At 41.4% G+C, this 24,315-nt stretch overlaps 1 protein-coding gene and 1 long non-coding RNA gene across 2 annotated transcripts in view; both read right to left on the reverse strand.

Moving 5' to 3' along the window:
• Positions 1-13,373, reverse strand: part of LOC107382733 (uncharacterized) — a 15,680-nt gene extending 2,307 nt beyond the window's left edge. Inside the window, exons 1-3 of the long non-coding RNA XR_011521083.1 lie at positions 11,363-13,373; positions 6,679-7,681; positions 306-377 (exon numbers count right to left, since the gene is read on the reverse strand). This is a non-coding gene — a long non-coding RNA (uncharacterized lncRNA). The remainder of the gene's footprint in view (positions 1-305; positions 378-6,678; positions 7,682-11,362) is intronic.
• Positions 13,374-21,839: 8,466 nt separating this feature from the next.
• Positions 21,840-23,565, reverse strand: pomp (proteasome maturation protein). Its single transcript, XM_015954935.3, has 6 exons — positions 23,450-23,565; positions 23,063-23,160; positions 22,885-22,945; positions 22,545-22,646; positions 22,375-22,468; positions 21,840-22,158 (listed from the first exon to the last, which is right to left on the reverse strand). Exons 1-6 carry the CDS (start codon positions 23,450-23,452, stop codon positions 22,091-22,093), a joined length of 426 nt encoding a protein of 141 aa, XP_015810421.2. The 5' UTR covers positions 23,453-23,565; the 3' UTR covers positions 21,840-22,090.
• Positions 23,566-24,315: the final 750 nt, after the last annotated feature.

Genomic DNA, 24,315 nt, shown 5'->3' on the forward strand with positions numbered 1-24,315 from the left:
CCCTCCCCCTGCGCAGTGGCCGCAAACTCACTGATGTGCCTGCAGCCTCTCAGAGTTCCTGCTGATCTAAACGTTGAAAGAATCATTTAATTTTCTGTTCCTCGCTTCTAATTACTTTCAATGGTGTCTGTTTGTTGCAACCACCAGGTACAAAAACGAACTTGTTTTTATTTGACTATTTTTCTGTCCTGTCTGTTTATCTTCCGGCATCTCCTCTCAATCCTGAAGAAAAACTGCCACCTGCCTTCATATGTATTCACCTTATGAGTTACCTTTAGAACTGCAGTTAAAAAAGATCTACCTACCGTAAATATAGCAGAGCGCGCCGGCTGCACCGGTGAGGCGAAGTCACCGGAGGACGAAACTGGTTATGCGCTCTGCAGCAGCAAAACACATCAGGCACAAACAAAAGACAGAAAACATAAAAGGATATGAGCCGATATAAATGATCGCATGTTAAATTTGTTTTTGAGGTGGTGACACTTTGAGAATGTTACTGTGGCCGTTCTCAGGACGCATCTGTCTGGAGCACGTCAACGATCAGAGCTCTGCACCTCTCAGTTCTAAATAATCCCCGGAGAGTCCACATGAATAATGCAATATAAATAGAACCATGATCGTTTTCGGGCTAAAAAATAGTCTACAGTCCATCTTCCCTAATGTGTTTGTGGCCCTGCAGATTTTTCTAACTCTACCTGCACTTCTTAAATGTACCTCTCAATGTAGAACTCTTTCATAAGGGTACCGCACCATCAGCTACGTCAGCCCAGACAAGAGCAGAGAAAATAGAGACAGAATAGAGGAGAATTCTGTCTGGATGTGGATGGAGATTACATTTTACAGCAGCATGATCATCATTCAAATACATAAACCATCACCTGGCTTCTAGTCCACGCTGTCAGCATTATTTTAATTGTGTGTGTGTGTGTGTGTGTGTGTGTGTGTGTGTGTGTGTGTGTGTGTGTGTGTGTGTGTGTGTGTGTGTGTGTGTGTGTGTGTGTGTGTGTGTGTGTGTGTGTGTGTGTGCGTGTGTGTGTGTGTTTTCCACATCAAACACTGGTCTAACCAACCAGACCAGCGTGTCCAGTAACATATTAATGTTACAATTAAACAGTTACACTTCATGTAGGCTAGGAACATTTCACCTGCCGTGGCCCGACCGCTTCTGCTCAACATAAACTTTGTGCGTGATCAAATGTCTCTACTGGTGCTTTCTGAGCTGAGGAGGCTATTCTGCCTCAGACAGACTGGATGCGTCATGCGTCTCCATATTGGAGACGGAAACAAGCGCTGTTCAGCCAAAGTTTCATAATAGCGAACATTTTTCCAAGTGACACATCCCTCAGAGAGACAGGGTTTCCAGACCGCTTCAGTGGGAGGAAATCTTACCACATGCACTGTGGTTCTGTGCTGTGCTGTGAACCCCTCTACAGATCTTCAGCTCACTGTCCACCGTGTGCGCTGTGAGCTGCGCTGAGCACAGTGTCCAGTATAAAGCTCTGTTGTTCTGATGGGAATCTTATTTTGATTGATTTAGTTACCTCCGCGATGTGCGTAATGATCTGTATCAGTCTGCGTCGGGGTAATTCTTTCAAAACAACCAACATTCTTGAGTTTAGCCGTCAAAATAAACAGTCAAATGGAAATATCTGTAACCTGCCATTTAACTGTTTTGCCTTCTTGTGAAGATTGTTGCAAAGAGAAACAATTAAACTTGATTAACCCCAGAGCCATGCGCACTACGCTGTACTCCGTGACTGTAAAGGAGGGAAAAAATTACTTAATCTCATCCTTTTCTTACCTTTTCAACATGGTTTAATGTAAAGTTTCATTCAGTACAAACTTTAGTTGCACCAATCTAACGAGACAGAGCCTGGATTTGTATTCTGAACATTTTAAACATGTTTAAAATGGAGACATGCGTGATGCGTCTTAAAATTCACACCTGCTCAACTATTATGGAAATTAAACTAACAAGATGAATAACATAAGTATTTTAGGCACAGACAACATCCCCCACACTTTTGAAAAGCTTGCAACGTGCCAGGACTAAGCACATTGTGCATAGGCGTCATTTTAACCGGGGACGCCTGGGACATGTCCCCGGCAAAATTTGTGATTGGCAGCTGTGTCCCCCCCACTTTCAAAAACGCCTGCTGATGAGGATTTTTGTTTCACCAGCTCAGATGTCTTCTCTGGATCCAGATGACCCAATGAATTACAGACCAATATCTAACCTTCCATTTTTATCCAGAGTCCTGGAGAAAATAGTGGCCATCCAAGTATGTCAGCATTTAAACACTAATGCTCTGTTTGAGGAATTTCAGTCTGGTTTTAGAGTATCACAGCACTGAAACTGCATTAGTGAGAGTTACAAATGATATTCTTATGGCCTCAGATAAGAATCTTGTGTCTGTTCTAGTCTTGTTAGATCTCAGTGCTGCCTTTGACACAGTTGATCACAATGTTCTTTTAGAAAGACTTGAACATGTTGTAGGGATCAAAGGAACAGCGTTAGGCTGGTTTAAATCCTACCTGTCTGACAGATTTCATTTTGTAAATGTACATGACAAATCTTCTTCATACTCCAGGGTTACTTGCGGAGTACCACAGGGTTCAGTGCTTGGGCCAATTCTTTTTACTATATATATGCTCCCAATTGGTAAAATCATTAGACAGCATGGGATAAACTTCCACTGTTATGCTGACGATACTCAGTTATATTTATCCATTAACCCTGATGAACCTAATCGGTTGGGTAGATTACAAGCTTGTCTTGAGGACATAAAAAATTGGATGACTCTTAACTTCTTGCTTTTAAATCAAGACAAGACGGAAGTTCTCATCTTTGGACCAGAAATCCAGAAAAGGAAATTGCTTAGCCAATCGCCTGACCTTAATGGCATTACATTAATCTCCGAGAACAAAGCAAGGAACCTTGGTGTTATCTTTGACCAGGACATGTCATTCAAATCCCAGGTTTCACAAGGTTGTCTGATTTCCTTTTCCCACCTTCGGAATATTGCTAAGATTAGAAGCATACTTTCCAGGAGTGATGCTGAAAAACTAGTTCATGCATCTATTACATCAAGACTGGATTACTGTAATTCATTACTCTCAGGAAGTCCACAGAATGTAGTTAAAAGTCTTCAGCTTGTCCAAAATGCTGCAGCTAGAGTTCTGATGAGAATTAAAAAGAGAGATCATATCTCTCCTGTCTTAGCTTCCCTACATTGGCTACCTGTTAAATTCAGAATAGATTTTAAGATCCTTCTTCTCACATATAAAGCTCTTAATAATCAAGGTCCATCATACATCAGTAATCTGATTGTTCCATATGTTCCTAACCGAGCACTTCGCTCTCAGACTGCAGGTCTACTGGTGGTTCCAAGAATATCTAAACTTAGGATGGGAGGCAGATCTTTTAGTTAGCAGGCTCCTCTCCTGTGGAACCAGCTCCCAGCTTTAGTCCGTGAGGCAGACACTTTGTCTACTTTTAAGAATAGGCTTAAAACATTTTTATTTGATAGGGCTTATAGTTAAAATCTGATGTTAGCCTAAATCTGGACAAGTTGGGGATTACAGGGAGGTGGAGTGTACAGTCGGTAAAGACGGCTCTCCCTTGCCCTGCCTCCAACATGCCTACATCTAAATAGGATAGATTATTCAGAGTTAACTCTGTAGTTATGCTGCTATAGGCTCAGACTGCTGGAGGACACACTGACCACTTTTCACACTCTACTGCTTTCTTCTACAGTCTGCTCTTTAACTGTACTATTTTGTGCAATTTCAGCTGTTAACTTTATTTTCTCTGTAAGTGTTTTTCTCCCCAGAAGAAGCTACAATGATGTTCTGCTCAGCTGTGGTGGCCTCATGGAGGGGGCCATCGACTAGCACACTGCTGCTAACCACTAATACATTCTCTCTCTCCTGATAATAACTTTTTGTTTTCATTGACTTTTTATTTGCTACTACTAGTTTATCCGTTTAATTATAGATCCACTAGGATAAATACAATAAAGTTTATCTTTCACCAAATACAATATTTACTAAGACATCACAATATAACTATAGACACATTACTTGTGTGCGTGCGTGCGTGCGTGCGTGCGTGCGTGCGTGCGTGCGTGCGTGCGTGCGTGCGTGCGTGCGTGCGTGCGTGCGTGCGTGCGTGCGTGCGTGCGTGCGTGCGTGCGTGCGTGCGTGCGTGCGTGCGTGCGTGCGTGCGTGCGTGCGTGCGTGCGTGCGTGCGTGCGTGCGTGCGTGCGTGCGTGCGTGCGTGCGTGCGTGCGTGCGTGCGTGCGTGCGTGCGTGCGTGCGTGCGTGCGTGCGTGTGTGTGTGTGTGTGTGTGTGTGTGTGTGTGTGTGTGTGTGTGTGTGTGTGTGTGTGTGTGTGTGTGTGTGTGTGTGTGTGTGTGTCTGCCTGCTCTGTCTTCTCGATCCCCAGTGAGCCGTGGAGGATGGCTGCTTATACTGAGCCAGGATTCTCTGGAAGTTTCTTCCTGTTAAAAGGGAGTTTTCCTCTCCACTGTTGCTGCATGCTTGCTTAGTATGAGGATTGCTGTATAGTCACTGACACTAGTCAGTGACTTGATGCAATTTGCTGGGTTCCTTATATAGGAAACATTATTTCTGATTGGCTTAATGAACTGTGAATTGGAATGTTTATTATGTGAAGTGCCTTGAGACGACTCTTGTCGTGATTTGGCGCTATATAAATAAACTTGAATTGAATTGAATTGAAGATCTTATACCAGGGGTCGGCAACCTATTCCCATCAAAGAGCCATTATTACCCGTTTCCCATGGTAATTTTGGACGGACCTTAATAAGCAGTGACTTAAGTGAAGCAGGCAGGTCGCGCTAGAAAATTTCGTTTAAAAATACGTCATAAATGTGTTCCCCCGTCATTTTTATTTATAAAATATGAAGTAAAAACTCACAATTTAATTTTCATTCATTTGTCATTAATATTTAGTCTACACCCGTGCGTTAAGTGGACCATCTTCCAGTAAAAGCAAAGCATCCAGCCCACCTCTCTAAATGCGTAAAATGTGCATCAGCCGCTAGTTAGGCGCGCCGCGCACACCATCAGCTGATCAGCCCAGACAAGAGCAGAGCAAATAGAGAAAGAATAGAGGATAATTGTGTCTGGATGTGGATGGAGATTACATTTTACAGCAGTCTGATCATCATTTAAATACGTAAACCATCACCTGTCTTCTAGTCCACGCTATCAGCATTATTTTAATTGGTGTGTGTGTGTGTGTGTGTGTGTGTGTGTGTGTGTGTGTGTGTGTGTGTGTGTGTGTGTGTGTGCGTGCGTGTGCGTGTGCGTGTGCGTGTGTGTGTGTGTGTGTGTGTGTGTGTGTGTGTTTTCCGCTTCAAACACTGGTCTAACCAACCAGACCAGCGTGTCCAGTAACACATTAATGTTACACTTCATGTAGGCTAGGAACATTTCACCTGCCGTGGCCTGACCGCTTCTGCTCCACATAAACTTTGTGCGTGATCAAATGTCTCTACGCGTCATGCGTCTCCATATTAGAGACGGGAACAAGCGCTGTTCAGCCAAAGTTTCATAATTTCATAAAAAGAACATTTTTCCAAGTGACACATCCCTCAGAGAGACCGGGTTTCCAGACTGTTTCAGTGGGAGGAAATCTTATCGCATGCGGCGTGGTTCTGCACTGCGCTGCGAACCCCAGATCTTCAGCTCACTGTCCACCGTGGGCGCTCCAAGCCGCGCTGAACACAGTGTCCAGTATAAAGCTCTGATGTTCTGATGGGAATATTTTACCTCCGCGATGTGCGTTAACGATTAAAATGTCAGCTCATCCATGCGCATCCATGTGCGTCTGGGTAATTCTTTCAAACCAAGCAACATCCTTGAGTTCATCTGTCAAAATAAACAGTCAAATGGAAATATATGTAACCTGCCGTTTAACTGTTTTGCCTTCCTGTGAAGATTGTTGCAAAGAGAAACAATTAAACTTGATTAACCCCAGAGCCACGCAGAGAACCATGCAGTGTGCATGCGGGAAGATTCCTTCCAATGAAGCGAGTGTTTTCCAAACCCTGTCCCTCAGAGAGACTTGTCACTTAGAAAATGTTCCCTGATTATGAAACTTTGGCTGAATAGTGCTTGTTCCTGGCTCCAATGTGGCGACACATCCAGGAGCCGTCTGAGGAGAATCCCAGAATCTCACATCCTCTTCAGCTCATAAAGTGCCGATATGATTACGCACAAGCGTGACCGGTCAACCACCGCAGACCGGGTTGAACCTGTTCAGGTTTACGCAGATAATCTTTACATTTAGAATTGGCATACAGGTGTAAAATTAATGCAGTAAAATATAAAGCATTTTATTTAAATATCCATTAATTATTTTATAAGCACAGAGAGCCGCATCAGATGGATGGAAGAGCCGCATGCGGCTCCAGAGCCGCGGATTGCCGACCCCTGTGCTAGCCTACTTTATTGTCCCCAGCAATTTTTAAACGCCACTCAAGTGTATGGTTATTGTCCCCAGCAATTCTGAAAACAAACTGACGCCCTTGACATTGTGCCCAGGGGCCCCTGCAATGATAATCCGGCCCTGGCGTTAGCAGGTCGGATGCTAATGCCCATAGATCTAAAGTAGAGTTTGCCAACATTTTAAAGTGATGTGAAGCTTACCGCTTTGCTGCTGTGTGTTGTTGCTGCCACAGTCAGATGGAAATGACTCCTTTTAGATGAAGCCCTCAGCACTAGCTACTAGCCTGGGAGACACAAACACAAGCACGCACGCATGCACACACAAACACACACACACACACAGAGAGAGAGAGAGAAACACTACTTTTTTCTGCTGTTCTTTTAGCAGTAGTGTCATCAGCTTCTGGGTTTTAAGTACTGCCACACCACCCTTCCTTAAAACGAGGAACAGTTTTGAGCTGTGTGTGGCTAAAATAACCTGACACTCTGCATTTTTCCAATTGGACTACAAAAATCTTAGCGAGAAGAAAAAATGGCGGATTGGCTCTGTGTTTAGCCGGAGGGCCATGACCATGTTTGGAAGTTATTGTGATGACATAAATTTCAGACGTATTAGGTATTTTGAAAAACTGAACGGGTGGACAAATATGCCCAAAACTTAATTATTAAATATCTAAATAGCAACTCTAGTGGATAATATAAGCTTTTATGCTCACTTAGACATTAAAATGTGAAACACACTGTGTTAATGGATAAAAAATGTGGGGTTTTCATGTTATGTCTCCTTTAACATAATCTACATAGAAAATACTGTCAATATGTATGCAGGTCAGGATTAACAGATCTATGACAAATGATTTAGTTAATAAACTTGTCTTATTTTAAATACATTGCTCTTAACTCAAGGTTTGAGCATCTCATGAATTCTGATATGATGGATGAGCAAGAAAATGAAAAGTCTGTATTGTTTATTATTAGCACAGCATGAGTGAATAAAGCCAGGAGGGTAAAAAGCTGGTGGTTTAGAACTTTTTCAAGTTTTGAAAGTGTTATTCTGGTAAACATGTAAGCAGATGGAGGCAGCAGACCACATTGTTCATATTCACTAAAGCATGTCATCTGCAGGGATGCTGTGTTCTCCGCCTGTGATAAAAGTTCCTTCCAACAGACACACTGCACAGGGATCACTGGACACCAGCTCCATCTGAAGGACACAAAACAGCAGTTAGCCAAGGATACGGGGTGAGTGCACACCTCCTGCTGTGCTCTAAAAATCATGGTCCTTAGCGAGCCACCACACTATAGCACAACCCCACTTTAAAATAAAATGCTTTCATCCTCATCCGTTCCTGTCTTTCTGTGGTTTATTACCATTTTCTGAGCTGTTTTTATTCTTGTGTCACAAAAACAATAACATTGAAGTTTCTCCAAACATTCATTAGAGGTTCTCTTCCCATGCCCTTGACAGGCACCAGTGTGACGAGTGTGACTTACACCCCTCCCTCCCATAACTGTCTCATTCCTCCCCACTCCCTCTCATCCTCTTGGTCTGCTTCTCCATCCTATCTTCTGTCCTCCTCCCACTACTTTTAGGTCGCCGGAGGGGTTCTCCTCCATGCTCTGGTTGGTTTTATTGGCAGAGGTTTAGTTGCGGAGGATGCCAACGTGGCTTTCAATTTCATGCTTGATAAAGATGGATCTGCACATAACATTTAGCAAAGCAGTTACCTCTTTTCTATCTCCCTAAAACTTCCAGACTCAACAACAATATGTTCTTCAGAAAGCTGCCGTTTGGATTTTTATTTGTTAGCAATCAGGTTTAATGTTACATGATGTCTCAACACTGCTGTCTGACTGGTTATGTGTAGGGCTTTAACTGACAGTTTTATGTCCATGTGCAGCAAACCGACGTGTCTCAATAAGCAACCATTAAAGGTGTGGGAAACTTGTTTAATCAACACATCTGCAACGGTCTCTGGTGGTAATGAATGACTTGCAATCCGTACTCAGAGAAAAAAAAGCCCAGAAATGCCTGCATCAGCATGGACAAGTCTGCGCCACATCAGAGGAGATTAACACAGGATGATTTGGAGTCTTATTTCCTGATATTTGGAAATTGTGCCTCGGATTGGATAGCAGCAACGCGGCTCTACCCCTGACTCTGCTTACTCTGCATCGTCTGTGTTTCATCTCCACAATCTGCACATGCCTAACTTCTGCCGTGTGGTTAAGTTGCTAATGCTAACTTTAGCTTCTGCCAGCAGAGACATTTTCTGCTTATTCTGGATGCTAAAACAACAGCCTTCCCCGTTGCGAGCCACTATGAATGAGTCTAAAGCTGGGCGGACACTGTGCGACTTTTTCACTCGTAGCACTCAGCTTCAGCTCAAACTGTACGACTTCCTCGCAGGGCAGATCTCACGAGTCATGTGCTCAGACTGTACGACCCAGTTCTCGGATGTGACCTGACTGCTCACACTGTACGTCTGGTAGCAACACGTCGGACCTACAAAATATGCTAAAAACAGCAGTTTTTACACAACACGTCAGACTGTTTTGTGTTGTTTTGCCTGTTGTCCTGCGGGAGTGCTGCAGGAGGACACACAGGGATTTATGGGGGTTGGATGAGGAAAACGAAATAAAGAAAGTAAATCTGTGTTTTGTGATCAGTTTAATTTGACATGAACACGACAAACACGCTTTCTTGACAATCTTTGTCACCATGTTTAAAATAAAACGTTTAGAGATAAAAACGAACAACGTGTGTTATTAGGGAAAAAGCGGGTGAGCGGTGTCGATGCATGATTGCGCATGCACAGTGAGTGGTTCTGGTACTTTTTGGGTCGCAGCTGCTTGCTGCGCCGCTTCAGCCCTCACGAGGAACGAGCAAAATATCAAACACTCCAGAAGTCCGTGCGAGCTCACGATTGCTGATCGGTAACTGGTCACGCGGTGTTAATCGCCTCTCGTAACCCCCTGTACACTTCACGACGCTCAGCGCAAAACTCGCCCCGATCTTGTGGATCACACACGAGTGGAAAATCGGCTCAAAAAATTGAAAAAGTCGCACAGTGTACGCCCGGCTTAAGCGACCGCTTAACATAGATCCGTCAGTCTTTTCAAATTCGAGTTTCAATGTCTTTTTTCTATTAGAAGCTAAAACAGGAAATAGGTGTAGGAGACTGTTTTCATGATCTGCCTGCATGAAAAACTCACTGTCACTGATTCAATTCAGAAATAATTATTAAAGGTGTAGTTCACTGTAAAAAATAAATGTTTAATGATCCTGGACTAATCTCTTGTAAACAAAATTGTGACAAACGGTGAACGTGAAGGTCATTTGCAGGTCTTTGGCTAACCAGTGTGACAGGCACTGCAACAGCATATTGAGCACCCCCACAACCGACATCAGTCTTCAATGCACTGCTTGAAAACCTTTGACTCCTGTCTGCAATCGACCAATAAAAATTCACCCAGGGAGCCAGACAAATACTAGTATACCAAAGGAAGCTACAACCAGGAACATGTTAACCACTCATTTGGTGGAGTTTGGTTCACAGTCTAATAAAAAAAGTGTTAACAGCAGCGCATTTTACTCTTTTCAGCTTTGTTGTTTTGGCTAGCCTGTCGGCTTTTAGAGACGTATGCTTTTAGGGGGGTTAGTGCCTCCTGCTAGAGCAAGATGTTGTTCAGTTTGGCTCACTGAAATCTTGCGCCCTGCAAAGTGCCACCTTCCTGGAGTCTTCACAATTTGACCAGAGCAGTCCTGTACAGCAGCCAAAAAACGCACTGTGGTCTGGGCTTAAGGCAATCAGTGGCGGTTCTACATCGAATTACTCCCCGGGCGAGGCCCCCTTTGAGCGCCCCCAACCGCCCCCCCCCACCACCACCACCACCACACCACCCCACCTGCATGAACACACGCATGTTTTCTACAAACAGGCATGTTTTATTAGAACGACTATTGAACATTCATTTTTCTAAGTTGCACATATTTACATTAATTACTATGAAGTTGTCAGAATGTAAAGCAATATACATTATATACTGTATCAAAATATATAGAATCAAATATACAAAAACAAACAATAACTAAATATTAAGAATATATGAACATAATATATAATAAATATTCTAAATAGCAAAAATATTTCACACATAACAAACTAAAGATAATCACTACAGCATTGCACTTAGAACAGAAAACACAAACTAAAATTAAAACCTAACCTTGATGCAACGTCATCAATAATGTCATCATATGAAATCTGCTCCCCTACTGAGTGATTGATACTAATCAGAGACAGGTTAGTGAGCCGCCCCTGAAACATAGGTGACCTCAGGTATGACTTGATCAAGTTTTGAAAAGCTCCTCTCAGCTTGAGCCACAGAGACTGGCAGAGCAGTCCAAAAGTTGGGGTAGATCTCCAATAGATCTCATGATCCATAATATTTTAGAATGGCCTCTGAAATTGTAATTTAAACTGACATAAAAAACTGTAGACTACCAAAAATGCCAACTTTTACAGAACAAATCATGTAAAAAAATAATCAGTGCAGCCATCTGCAATAAATAAACAGGATAGTTAGTGGTGACTGGGGAGTTTTCTTCTGCTTGTAGAGTTGTTTTATTTATTATTATGTGAACATGATCAACATGTGTTTGTTGTTGTTCAGGCAGGCCACAGGCTGCAGCGAGCATTTAACAAATCCTAGTTTGAATCAGTAAAAAACGATTCAAGGACTTTTTTCGAACCATTTGAATATTCGTTTCAATATTTCAGCCCTATTAGCTCTGTTAGCAATTAGTTGACCACATTTAACCGTTAAAATCCCAGTTAACTGGTTCAAAAAATTGAAAACATGCATCATGAGAGCTACATACCTTTATCTTTCTCTTCTTTTTTCTTTTTTTTTCCCCTGAATGGGGCAACTGGTGGTTTTAGCCTTTTTTATGTTCATCTCTTCTGTTTGGCTCCTGACTCAGTAAGTTTCCTTTAGTCAGGACTAAACTATTTGACTTTGATGGGGGGTGACCACAAAATCGTTTTGTTTTTCCTTTTTTTATTCGGCCATTTTACACAATTCAGAGAAACCTGAAAGAATGAAAGGCCTGTGTTTATGATATTATGAATGAAAAATGGAAGAACGTTAAGATGTGATTGACTTTAGCCATGTTAATACAGTTGATTCAGCCCCTGCACGCTCATTTCATTTGGGAAAGACGCAGAGGTGAATTCCCCCGCCGCACCCCTCCCCTTCCTGTTCTTCATAGACACACGGTGCACGTGAACGTTCTCAGTCAGCAGGAGCGCCTGCAGCTGCAGGGGGCGCCAACTTGCTGTTTCCAATCCAGACACTGTCATATGACAGATAATAGAAAACCTCGGTGCGGCGCAGATTTCCTTTTTTTTTTTTTTTGTACTCAGCGCTTGTGCGCCCCTTTTGTGTCATGAAAAAATGCCGCCCCGGGCAACTGCCCTGTCTGCCCGTGCCTAAAACCGCTACTGAAGGCAATAGATGTTTACTGTGCTGGTAGCTAATATATAGGCTAACAGTTAGCTTTTCAATAATAAGGAGAAGAATTTAGCTTTTTTTGTTGGTATCATATAGGAGCCTGGAAGCAAAAGTAAGAAAGTAATGTGTTTGGAGGTGAAGCACAGAGCTAAAACTGGAGTGAACATCAACGCAACTTATACTAGTTTAAGGGAGCTTAAGGAGGCTAAATCACAGGGTGTTTCTCAATGCCAAGGAATCTCGCCTTGATTTCTTGGCCCCGCCCCGGTTGCCTAGGAGATATGTCATCGGGAACCGCCAAGACGTGTTCCATTGTTCATGTTCTATCGAGGCGTGTGTTCTTCGTTTGTTAGTCGTTTAGTTAGCTGAACGGGAGGTGTCTTGTAGCCTAGTCTTGGTCTAAAATTACCCAGAATACACCATGGTATTTTCAAAAGGATGGCGGATCAAAAGCCAGCAGCTACTTCGGGGGCAAATTTCAAGTTAAAAATTAAAGTCAAGTAATTTAAAATGTTTTTGTTAGATCCAAAGAAGTTATCTATGGTTGGTTATTTGCCTATTAGTTGCAGCTTCGCAGTGACTAGCAGATAGTAACTCACTTATATATTTAATTTAACAAATATATACTCAATTTAAAAAGTAAAAGACTCACTATATATTTATATTGAAACTAATACGTATAAAATATAACATTATCTCCCGTGTCACGTGATGTTACGTGACCGCCGTGGAAGCCACGGTCACGGGATGTAAGTCTGTTCCATTAAACCGTTTTCTTTGACCAAGGAAGGACAGTGTCCTCGTAAGTAAGGCGCCTGGCCTCGCAAGACATCGCCTCGCAAGGCCAGGTGCCTTGACATTGAGAAACACCCACAGTTTGATGATGACCTAGCTTTGATGCTACTGGACATGTAAGTAATAATGTCAGTGTGGATCTTTATGTGTGGCTTATTTTAGTATCAATTGGCTTGTGTTAGTGTTAGCTTGTTATTAGCTCTAGCTAGCAGGGTTGTTTATGACAGCTGTAGATCCACTTTTAACCAGTAGGTGGGAGAAGCAAAAAAGTTATTCAGTTTTTCTTTCATCTTGACCAAAATTGTTTCAATGAGTACTTCTTAAATTTATTCACTGAGGTTTTTGGAGTATGATGAAGCAGAATGTTCAACAATTCTAGCATGTCCTTTGTTGTTCACCTTACTCTACCTTTTAAACTCCAGAGGCCACTGGCAACCCCGTCCACAAGAGACGTTTCCCAGTTGTAATAGAAAACCACCCAACCCTCATAGTCGTGCTGAGGCGAGGTGCACAGTGGGTACTAGCGGAAAAGGGCCAAAACACACACACACAACCCATTCACAGTACCTTAAGAAGTGTATGAAGCAGTCCGTGAAATGCCATCCTAGTTTTGTTACAAAGGAAGTGTGTGTTTTCAGTAGGAGACAGAAGCAACTGCTAAATTGAGACTCTGGGGGAGTTTGGTTCTTGATAATAGAGTAGGAGGGGCGGCTGTCCTTTACAAGACGTGGGGTGCATGTTCAGTCTGTGTTACTGCAGCACAACCGATGGGGAGATGTAATCCCCCACTGAGGGGGAGAGAAGACAAAGGGAGGGTTTGCTACACACACAACAGATTAATGTTAGACTGTCTACCATCCATCAAAATCCCCTACAAAGAAAACTGGAAGCTGTCTGCTAAGTGGATACACCACTCAGAATTCACACAGTGAAATGTGTTTTTCTGCTGATTGAAAGTTGATTTTCAGAAAGATTTAAGAAACACTTTTGGATTAGAATTGTATGAAAGTGGGAGGTGGGTGTAAAAAACTCCAGTTTTCTTGTTAAAGAGGCACAGACTGTCAATAAAAAGGCTGAGTGAGCGACTGAGGAGAATAGCATTTACCACCCACTTGTGCTCTGAGTGCAACTATTTGAGTGCAACAGCTACAATCAACACCTATTTAAAGAGTTCAGCCTACAGAGTGTAGGTGTGTCTGTGACAATGCACCATACTAATAAGGAAATAGCTTTAGATAGTGTTACTATAATGGAGGGCAGGTCAAAGAAAGGTGATGCGTCTGAAAACGAACCATATTTTTGAATGAAAATTAGACATTTTTGTTTATATGGTAGTAAGAGCTATTGATATACCTGTTTCCTGTCAGGGTGCATTGATGGGGCTGAGTCATGCTCACACGCTGTCTGATCATCAATAGATGTAATTAGGAACAATCACCATCCCAGAAAGGATAAGCACATCTGTGACCATGACAACCCTCTGCCAAACTGTGAGTGGCGGCGAGGCCCGCTGCTGTCTCCTCTTCCCCTGGCAGTCATTGTGATTTGTGGAGCAATTACCACACAGCTAGAGGAGAAGGAGCACTCTAACGCGACAAGTCAACGTCCCGTCTAATGCGTGACATCCTCTCGGTGTCTGCTAGCACGCACGCTCCCTGCCGCCTCGTGATGGCAAGGAAGGAACCGTGGAAATTACACCACGCATTATGTTTGAGTCGGGGCTGCATGAAGGTGGGAGAATTTACAAAGTGGTTGGTGATATTGCTCCATGAGTGTAAGGAAAGTGGGAGCCCCAAAGCTGAGCTTTGAAATGAAAATCAAGCTGAGAGTGTGATGGTCTGCTAGCTGGCAATTAAAACCAGCGCTGTGGCTGAGTGAGACGTGGCCTGCAGCAACAGTTAAATCACAGGGGCAATGTCCCCTGACAGAAGCCACCGACACTCCCAACACAACGCCAGCTTTATTTCTGCCCAGTGAACACATTTGGTCATAACTGAGATCACACAGATTTATGTCCTAACATCATCATAACGTTTTATTAGAAATCTTTTCAGTGTTGTGTGTCACAGCAGGGGAATGTAGCGTGATCCAATCAAATGGATTGAATAACTGTCAGCAGGCTCTGCTGTGGGATTGATCAAGGCTCGGACATCTCTTTCATGTGGATTCCCGTATCCTCATGGAAGAGTGGCTCTTTATAAGCAGCAAACCCACTGGTCCAGTCGATGAGGTGGCAAAGAAACAACACGACCAGCGCTTGTGATTTGTTGATGCTTGAATGTTTTTCTAGAGCAAAAAAATGGTTTTGGTCAAAGAAATCAGACATGTGATCCAGAGCCTACAGGCCTACAGCAGTCAGCTAAAGGGCCATTTCTTCATTTACATTTATTTTTACTTTGTTTTTGTTTATTTTTTCTTTAGATCCATCCATCTATAATTTTTCAGTTCATTCATCCGTGTATCACTGTTCAGCATCCATCCATTAAACTATATTTATTCCATCCATTCATCCTTTGAGCCATCAATATTTAGTCCAACTGTCCACTCATTCACCATCCATCCATCATCCATCATTTCTCAGTCCCTCTACACTGAGCCAGGATCCTATGGAGGTTTCTTCCTGTTAAAAGGGAGTTTTCCTCTCCACTGTCGCTACATGCTTGCTTAGTATGAGGATTGCTGTAAAGACTCTGACACTAGTCAGTGACTCGATGTAATCTGCTGGGTTTCTTATATAGGAATTTTTTTACTGATTGAATTCATGAGCTGAACTGTACTGGAATGTTTACTGTGTGAATGTCATGTGTCACGTCTGCGTCTTCCCTCGTGTGTGTGTGTGTGTGTGTGTGTGTGTGTGTGTGTGTGTGTGTGTGTGTGTGTGTGTGTGTGTGTGTGTGTGTGTGTGTGTGTGTCCTTCCCAGTCAGGTCTGGTGTCCTCCTCTGCTCCTCTCCTCATTATTGCTTTCACCTGTGCCAGTTCCCCACACACCTGCTCCTCGTCTCCTATCACTCCAGCCCCAGTGTATAAAGCCCTCTCCTTGTCTCATTGTTGCTGTCAGTGTGACTTATTCTGTCAGTCCTGCTCGTTCCGTTAGTGTTTTTGGATCTCCTGAAAATCCCCTGTATTTTTGGACTTTGGCTTCCTGCCCTTTTGGTTTTTATGTTTGTCTGCGTCTTCCCTCATGTGTTCTCCATCCTCTGGGTTTCCATTTTGGGTCTAATAAGCGCCCTCATGTGTCCTTTGTCTGCGTCTCATTTATGTGTCTTCTCTTGTAGCTCCAGTCTTTTTGTCCCCAGCTCGGTGTGTGTGTGTGTGTGTGTGTGTGTGTGTGTGTGTGTGTGTGTGTGTGTGTGTGTGTGTGTGTGTGTGTGTGTGTCCTTCCCCAGCTCGATGTGTTTATCTGAAAGGTTAGTTTCTACCCCAATATCTCCTCCCAGTAGGACATACCTGAAACACCAGGCTCCTCTCAAATAGCTGAGCAGCACAGCTTTGGAGGAATACAACTGTACAAGTAGCAGTACCCTCTTCTCCATTAATTCGTGTCCATGCAAAGAAATTTGGACCCTTGTTTTGGGGAAACAAGAGGAAGAATTTTTGTTAATAACGTCTAGATTTTTAATCATTCTGGGACAACAGATGTTGACCTTTTCAAAATCCAAGAAAAATGGCAGCATGTGTATGGCACACTGAATACAGACCTAATCTGATGTCTGCAGAGAAAACTGGTTACCTGCAAATATTCTGATAAACTTGTAGATATGTTTAAAGTAAAGTATTTATATTAAATTTAGGAGTACATCAAGAAGGTAATCTAAATAGTCTAACTGTCTAATAAAATCCGTTTGGTGTCGCTCTTTCTGATAACCACAATGCTTTTCAACTTGTTTGAACATTGCATTTACCACAACAAACTTATAATGCCCGTTTATTTTTTTTAACCCTTATATGACCCTAGTGCATTTTTTGTGCTTTAAGGACATTAACATTAGAAAATTAAAGGGTTGTATAAAGGTCAATATGTATTTTTCCTCATATCCAAGTAAAAAGTGAACTTTTCTGCTAAGTCTGGTTTTCCTCCTTTGGAATATTTATTGGTCTTCATGAGGTTTATCTGATACAAAAGTATTGCTTGTAGTCATTTCTACTTTACACTGGATGGTGATCAAACAGAATGCAAAGCACCTCATCATTAAATAAACTTAACATTAATCTGTTATGGTCACAGGATGTAACGTCTTCAGGGTTTGTGTTGGAACCGAACCAGAGTGCACCAGCTGTGAGCCATGGATGTCTTTAAGCCGCAGTTGTGTTTCTGTACAGCTAACATGTTAGCTGCTGTAGTTAGCTATTTGAATGAACTCAGTTTAGAAAAATAGGAACTAGTTTCTGACTGGATTGACGCGTTAACAGCTAGTCACTGAACAGTCAAGACTAAAGTGTATTTCTGCAGATTGCAGTACTTAAACTCTGTCGGTCCAGGTTGTCGCATATTTCTGCTGAAACACAAAACCTGCAAACTTTTCCATTTCATTGTATTTAAAAACAAAGACTTTAAGAAAATCTTTGAGTATTAGAATAACAGAAATAGAAATAACAGAAATGGTTATGATATTTGTCATGCTGAATTTATTTCTAACTTGTTCCACTTTGACATTAGCTTATCTGTTTGGTTTGGTCTAATTTCTTCTGTCTTCAAACTCCAGTTGAGTTTGGAGTATGGAGTTGCCATAGTTACACTGAGATCATGATAACCAACTATTAACATTCAACTCATTATAAATTAATACTTTTTCTCCAGAGACTTTTAACTTGAAAGGATGAACTTCCTCAACAAATCAGCTCTCTGGAACCCAGTGTTTACACCGAGCATTCTATGGCGAGACTTGTACCAAACGTTTACTACTAAAATCTTCAATCGACTGCAGATAAGATACTGACTGGTCATAGATTCTCCAAACAACCTAACTGCAACAAAAAGCTAAATTATCTCTTTTGTGCTCGACCCAATATTCTGATCCACACGACCGATGGACGAGCCTGTGGGTTGACCGGTGACATTATATTTGTTTCTGAGTTAAAACAATACCCAAACGTACCCCTTGTGTACTAAATGTGTTCCGAGTGTGTCTATTTCACTGCTGACCTACATCTACAACTAGTCGACCAACAGATCCTGTGTTTGGAAGTCTGTGGGAGGATGCTGGAAAAGGGAGTTTCATCTCCAACGTTGTCTCCTGCTTCTGTTTTTAAACCGAATCCAACCTGCATCAACTACCACGCCTTCGCATTCACAAGCTTTGTTTCTGTTGACATGTTTGTAATGGGAGCTTGTTTTCTGTCAATCATCCAGAGGCAACAGCTTCATGTGTAAATTGAGACTTTTTTCGGATGAAGCATTTGGATTCTCAAGACATTTTCTGTACCTTTAACAGTTATTCTTCATAAACTGGTAATGATTTTGGTAGAATTGTATGATATCACTTTTATTTATTACATAAACGCTGAGAAAAGCAAACAAGCATCTGCATTCCCTGTTTCCTGATCCTATCTAATTAAGATGTTTCTAAACAATGTCTTTATTATTCAAGGGAATTACCTCCGCAGACTTACAGGAAGAGCCAATTATTTCTAATTGCTCTGCAGAAGTTTGAGAACTTGCAGCACTTTTTATTTCTATGTGTTTATAAGCAGTTCAGCTTTAATAACCTTACATTTTGAGGATGTTTCTTTTAAAGGTTATGTACCATTTTGCTGGACAGGATGTTTTTCTTTAGCTCACATCTCTGGAGGAACTGAGGGTTTGGGCTGCAACTTGCATTAATTCGAACACTGCAATTCATTTGCATGCTATTTGATCTGGGTTCCCTCCAGATAAAGAAAAAAAAAGCATCCAGTGCTAGTCTGGTGTGCATCATGGCCACCAACGCAAGTCGACCCACAGGGGGGATTAAATGTTGCCTTTAGCATCATCAGAACCTCTCAGCAGACTGTGCTGCCGTGTGACATGGAGCAGTGATGCTCTCCATCGAGGATGGAGAAGAAAACGTCCAGAGATGAGACTTTAAGAGAGCAGGACCTATTTCCTGTGAGTGTGTGGAATAAGAAAGTGGGTTAGAGAGCAGATGAAAGCCGTTAAGTGTGGACTTTTGCTGCCACCTTGTGGCCAAAGAGTGAATTTTGACCTGTACCTTTCATGCCACAATTTAAAAAAAGTTTTTATTTTAACCTCAGGATTAAACTGTATAATATATAAAGTAGTAACATAATGGGATTTATTCGTGGCTAATTAAGAAAATTTTCCTCTCCTTCTTATACTGCCTAAATCAGATGTTCTCAATAATGAAAAGTATGTTTTAATACTTTTAAAAGCACATTTGCATTTTGTAAGAAACAGAATATCTGTTTTTATCTTCAGGACGACTGCTGCGAGCCGATCAAAGCTGCTTTTAAAAGAGCTGTTTATGTCAGGAAATACTGCTTCAGCATTTCTAAACGAGTGTATCATATTAATTTTTAATCAATACTGAAGCTGTTGGAGGTTGCATCAGAGAGCAGGCATTGCTCCTCAAAAGATTAAAGACATCAAAAACGTTCTGGTGAGTTTGAGCTGCAGGCTTGAGATTTTTGCAAGTGGGATGTTGTGCAAAAAGAGGATTTAATCAGAGACATGCTGTAGAAATAGTTTCAAATATACAGGGCATGTTGTGGAGGAGGGAACAGACCCACATGCAGGTGAGAATGCTCAGGATGCAGGGTGGCAGGTTTAGAATAAAAAGAATAGAAAAGAATAGAACAGACTTTACTAATCCCACAGTGGGAGCATGCACTTATACACATAAAAATAACAAGATTACAGGTAAACACACAAAGGCAGTTCACTGTTATTGTAGCCTTAAAATAAATAGGAAACTTGCGTTTCCCATGAACTACGCAGCATAAGGGACACAGACATACTAATGTACATCTGGAACTGCTGGAAATTATTGAACACATACTCAGTGTTGCATTGCAAGTGTGTTATTGTATAACAGGATAATGCCAGTACCAGTTCGCGTGAACTGTTAGTGACAGGAAGACACGACAAACGACTTCAACAAAAACAAGAATCTTTACCCAATTACCGGTACTGCTTTTTTTTTACCTGAAGATCTTATAAATGTTTTATCACTGTGACTGCAACACACACACACACACACACACACACACACACACACACACACACACACACACACACACACACACACACACACACAGACACACACACACAGACACACACACACACACACACACACACACACACACACACAGACACACACACACACACACACACACACACACACACACACACACACACACACACACACACACACACACAACTAATACACGTTGTAGAGTCACAGATCCAGCTGCTAAATGTGGCACGTTTCCTATTACTAACCTAAATTAAAGTAGTAAAGTAGCATGATGGGAGACATGAGATGTTAGTAACCTAAAATGTTTGAGTTTTTATGAGAAGGATTACAGCCTATATTGGATATGAGTAAAAACCAATATCAAACATCCCTAGTTTAAATACACAAGGGCAATCAGGGAAACGGGTGGGTAGTGTGACAAGGGGCAGAAATTCACTTCAAATTAGTTCAGCTAAGAAGACAGACAGCCGGGGCTGAAGGAGCAGCTTTGACTTGTGTTGTTTAAATCCAAAAGTCCTGCATTAGTTATGCTGCAGATTAAATCCTCATTTAGATAGGCCTAATGTTGCAATGATACATAATCTGAAAAGCAGTCATCAGCTTTAACTGAATGGACTCAACCTTTAAAATAATAATCTACATCTGTTGCAGACTCATTGTCTTATCTTTTTATTTTAATTTGTAGTTTTCCACTTGCTCATTTATAAAAACACTCATTCTTACTAGAACAATCCTCAGCTGCTGCTGAATGGTGCATAGATGATAAAATGTTTTGTTTTATTACATTTTCTGATCTAGTTTAATGAAAACTCAGTAAATTCTCTCTTATTTTTATCTATAATAATGTGAATTACTAAACATTGTATGATGAGAAATTAAAGTAACACCTTTTAAGAGTAGTTTTTCAGGCTAAATTGGGATTCCAAATTAATCAATTTTCACTGTTTTGTGAAAAATTTTAAAACATTTTAAAAATAACTAAAAGGAAAGGAAAATAAAAGACACGAGTGGTTAGGGCCCTGATTTTATTTAAAGGTGCAATAAGAATTCTACAATGAAATAAACACAAAACTAATGTCTCACTTTTGTTGGAAGGATTTCATTCTCAGCCAGTTGGGGGGTTGTCACTGCTTCTCCTCCCAAAACCAACAAAAGAGGTAGTAACTGTTTACACGTTGCATAAAAGACATGTAGTGATGTCAGCAAATGTAGCACGTCACGTGTGCGGCATCTGTCAGAAAGTTCGGCATAGGACCCTCAAGAGGGCAGCTCCCTCCTTCACCTATATGAACAGGAAACAGGCATAATCACATGATTTTGACCATCAAAATACTGGAATCATACAGAAAACAAGACTTGCAAGTCATCCTATTATGTAAATATTTACCTGCAGACCAAATTGTTTTTCAGACACCCACTCCAGGCTGATAACCTCGTGGCCACTTTGAATGTTGCACTGCAGGATACATAAGGTTCAGCAGAATCTTTCTTAGTTGTAATTTGATTTTTAACCCGAGCACAGAACAGTGCTGCAGAACCCACAGCGGCTCTACTTCTGAGTTGTTTCTGAACCATGAACGGTCTTTAAGTGCCTTCTAGTGGCCACACAACCAACCTACTGATGACCCTGCTTCATGTTGTGCTCTGAAACATTAATACATTTCTCTAAATACAAGAAGTTATGGTCATGTTGATCTAAATGTGTTACAAACCATGTTTACACAGAAAAATATATTTTTTTTTAAATTCCAGCGGGTTTTTTTTTACTATTTGACTGGCTGTATTAGATTCAGACAACGGAGTGTAAGGTCAAGCTAAGCAGATGAAGAACTACAGAAATGAAGTCACACCACAAGGAAGGTCATGAAATTTATTAGAAATAATCAAAATCCATCACACAAAAACAACCTTAAGTGGTGTACCACTCCTGCTTCTGTGTGTTTTACACCGACACACTGACTCACACCAGGCCCTGCTAGAAAAACAGATTTCTAATAACAATTTTCCAAAAGCTGAGGTTCTAACTTTGGTTTTGGAATGAAATATCAAATATATGCTGAAGAAGACAAAGTAAATATTTTGTGTAGGTTTTTATTTACAGGAGCTCTCACAACAATCCTAGTTTGTACTCCACCATCATGTGTGGCTCTCCCATCACTTCACTTTGGGCTGGATCTGCAAACACACAGCCATCATGATTAGTTAGGCTTCATGCTAATGTGTCTGCACACATGTTCACACACAGATCTGAGACTCAGACTTCAGCTGACGATATCATAAAGACTATTAGAATGCAGTAGTGTGATAAAAGAGTATATAACTAAATATTTATTTAAACCTGACCGTAAGGAGGTCAGAAAACAAAGTCTACAAAGAGGATGAGGCTCTCACCGCTGAGGATGTCCTCAAAGCCGATGGATTCATCGCTTCCTCGGAGCGTGTCGAGAGCCAAGTTGGAACTCGGTAAGAAAGGCAGACGCTGGATCTGGAAGGATAAAAAAACCAAAGCCTTAAAAACTGAAGCATGCATATGTGGGAGAGGTGATAGGAGGCGAAGCTACCTGTCGTGCTGCTCGGTACTCCATCTGCAGTTTGAGTGGAGCATGAAGACCTTGGATGTTCCTGAGTGTGGAGTAATTCATCTTATCCTGGTTAAGCTGGAACTACAAAGTATAAAACACAAAGATTAGTTAGCAGCCTGTAGAAACTCCATAATAGATAAAGTTAAAAAATTAACAAACGATTATTCACTGAGGAATCAGTCTATTGTAACATTACACAGATGACACACACATGCTGATATTTTAGCTGTGTTCAGTCTCATCCTGATTGACCTTTGGACAATGAAAAACCACGGTGATGTCCCTTCATATCAGAAAACAGCTGTAAAACACTACTTACATTTTTCTCTGACAGCTCCAGCGGGTGGCTGGGAAGAAGCTCATTCTTTACGCTCGTGAAGCTGTTAGACAAAAAATGAAAGATTTATTTCATTATCAAAATAACACCGACTTGATTGTCATTAAATAACTGTACACTAGTAGAATATTAGGTTTATATGAAAGCGGTAGTTTCTTACCCGCTGCGTAGAGAGTCCTGCATTCCGTAAGCACCCTGTGGACAAAGTCCAGCGACAGGGACACTGTCCTTCAGCTGGGAGTGGAGTCCTCGGCTATTCTGTAGCACACAAAATCGCATCATGACGTTTAAATCAGCTCATACTGAGCTAACACAAACAGCGACGCTAACATCAGCTAGACACCAGCACTAATAACCCAAAAGGCTAACTAGCATTAGCTCCGGTGACTAATCAAATTCAAAATGGGTGCGTTTCAAAGCGCATATTGAATATAATCTACAACATGGAGGGGTTAAGTACACTTATTTATAGTTAAATAGATGAAGTCAGCAGTTAGAAATCTGTAAAGGATAGTTTTAAATTTGGTGTTAAATAATGCTAGCTTACCATTGTGATTTTGTTCCTTGCGCTTTCTTTTTGACCCACCTAAATTTCCGTTTCCTGTAGTGTTTAGAACACGTGACATCCGGTGTAGAGCACAGGCCACAGACATCATACGAGTGAGGTGCAAAGGTGTTGTGCCGAAAAGAGCTTAGCTGCCGAAATTTGCATCCCCTATTGTAGGAAGCGCAAAAAATGTGACATGTTTATCTTTGCACTTCTTTAAAAAATGATGGTTTGTGGACAGATAAATGAAAGAAATTAGTGTTTCAATCAATCAATCAATCAAAGCTTTATTTATAAAGCGCCTTCTGCAACCCTGTCAGGAAGCCCAAAGCGCTGAACATTGTACAGTTGTATGTAAATATATTGGATAAATCAACAATAAAAGAAATTCAAATTACAAAATACAAATTACAAAATACAAAATGGAAATTACAAGACAGATGAAACATTCTGGTAAAGGACAAATGTGTGAAACACACATGTAGTGTTTGTAAATCTTTTTAAGTAATAAATCTTTAAAAGGTTAGCAATTTTGAGACACTTTGCTGCTTTGTTTTTAACCCACAACAATATACTTAAAGAGCAAGTCACCCCCTAGTATAGGGCTTGTGGTCACACGTGATTATGCATAGCATGCTGGGATGTGCCATGTTGGAAGGCTGACAAGTGTAAACACACCATGAAACAAACGGCACTGGTGCAGAGAAAAAGCTAATTTGGGTGAAAGAAAGTGTTAAAAACATCATTCCTCCCCCCCCCCCCAAAAAAGGATGCGGAATACACAGAGATAGGTTAAAAAAGACGTTGGGGACTGGTATGTGGTCAAAATGAGCATTATAAATGGTTTTGATCCACATGAAAGACCC

Source organism: Nothobranchius furzeri, chromosome 7 (genome assembly GCF_043380555.1).
Source record: "Nothobranchius furzeri strain GRZ-AD chromosome 7, NfurGRZ-RIMD1, whole genome shotgun sequence".
NCBI lineage: Eukaryota > Metazoa > Chordata > Actinopteri > Cyprinodontiformes > Nothobranchiidae > Nothobranchius > Nothobranchius furzeri.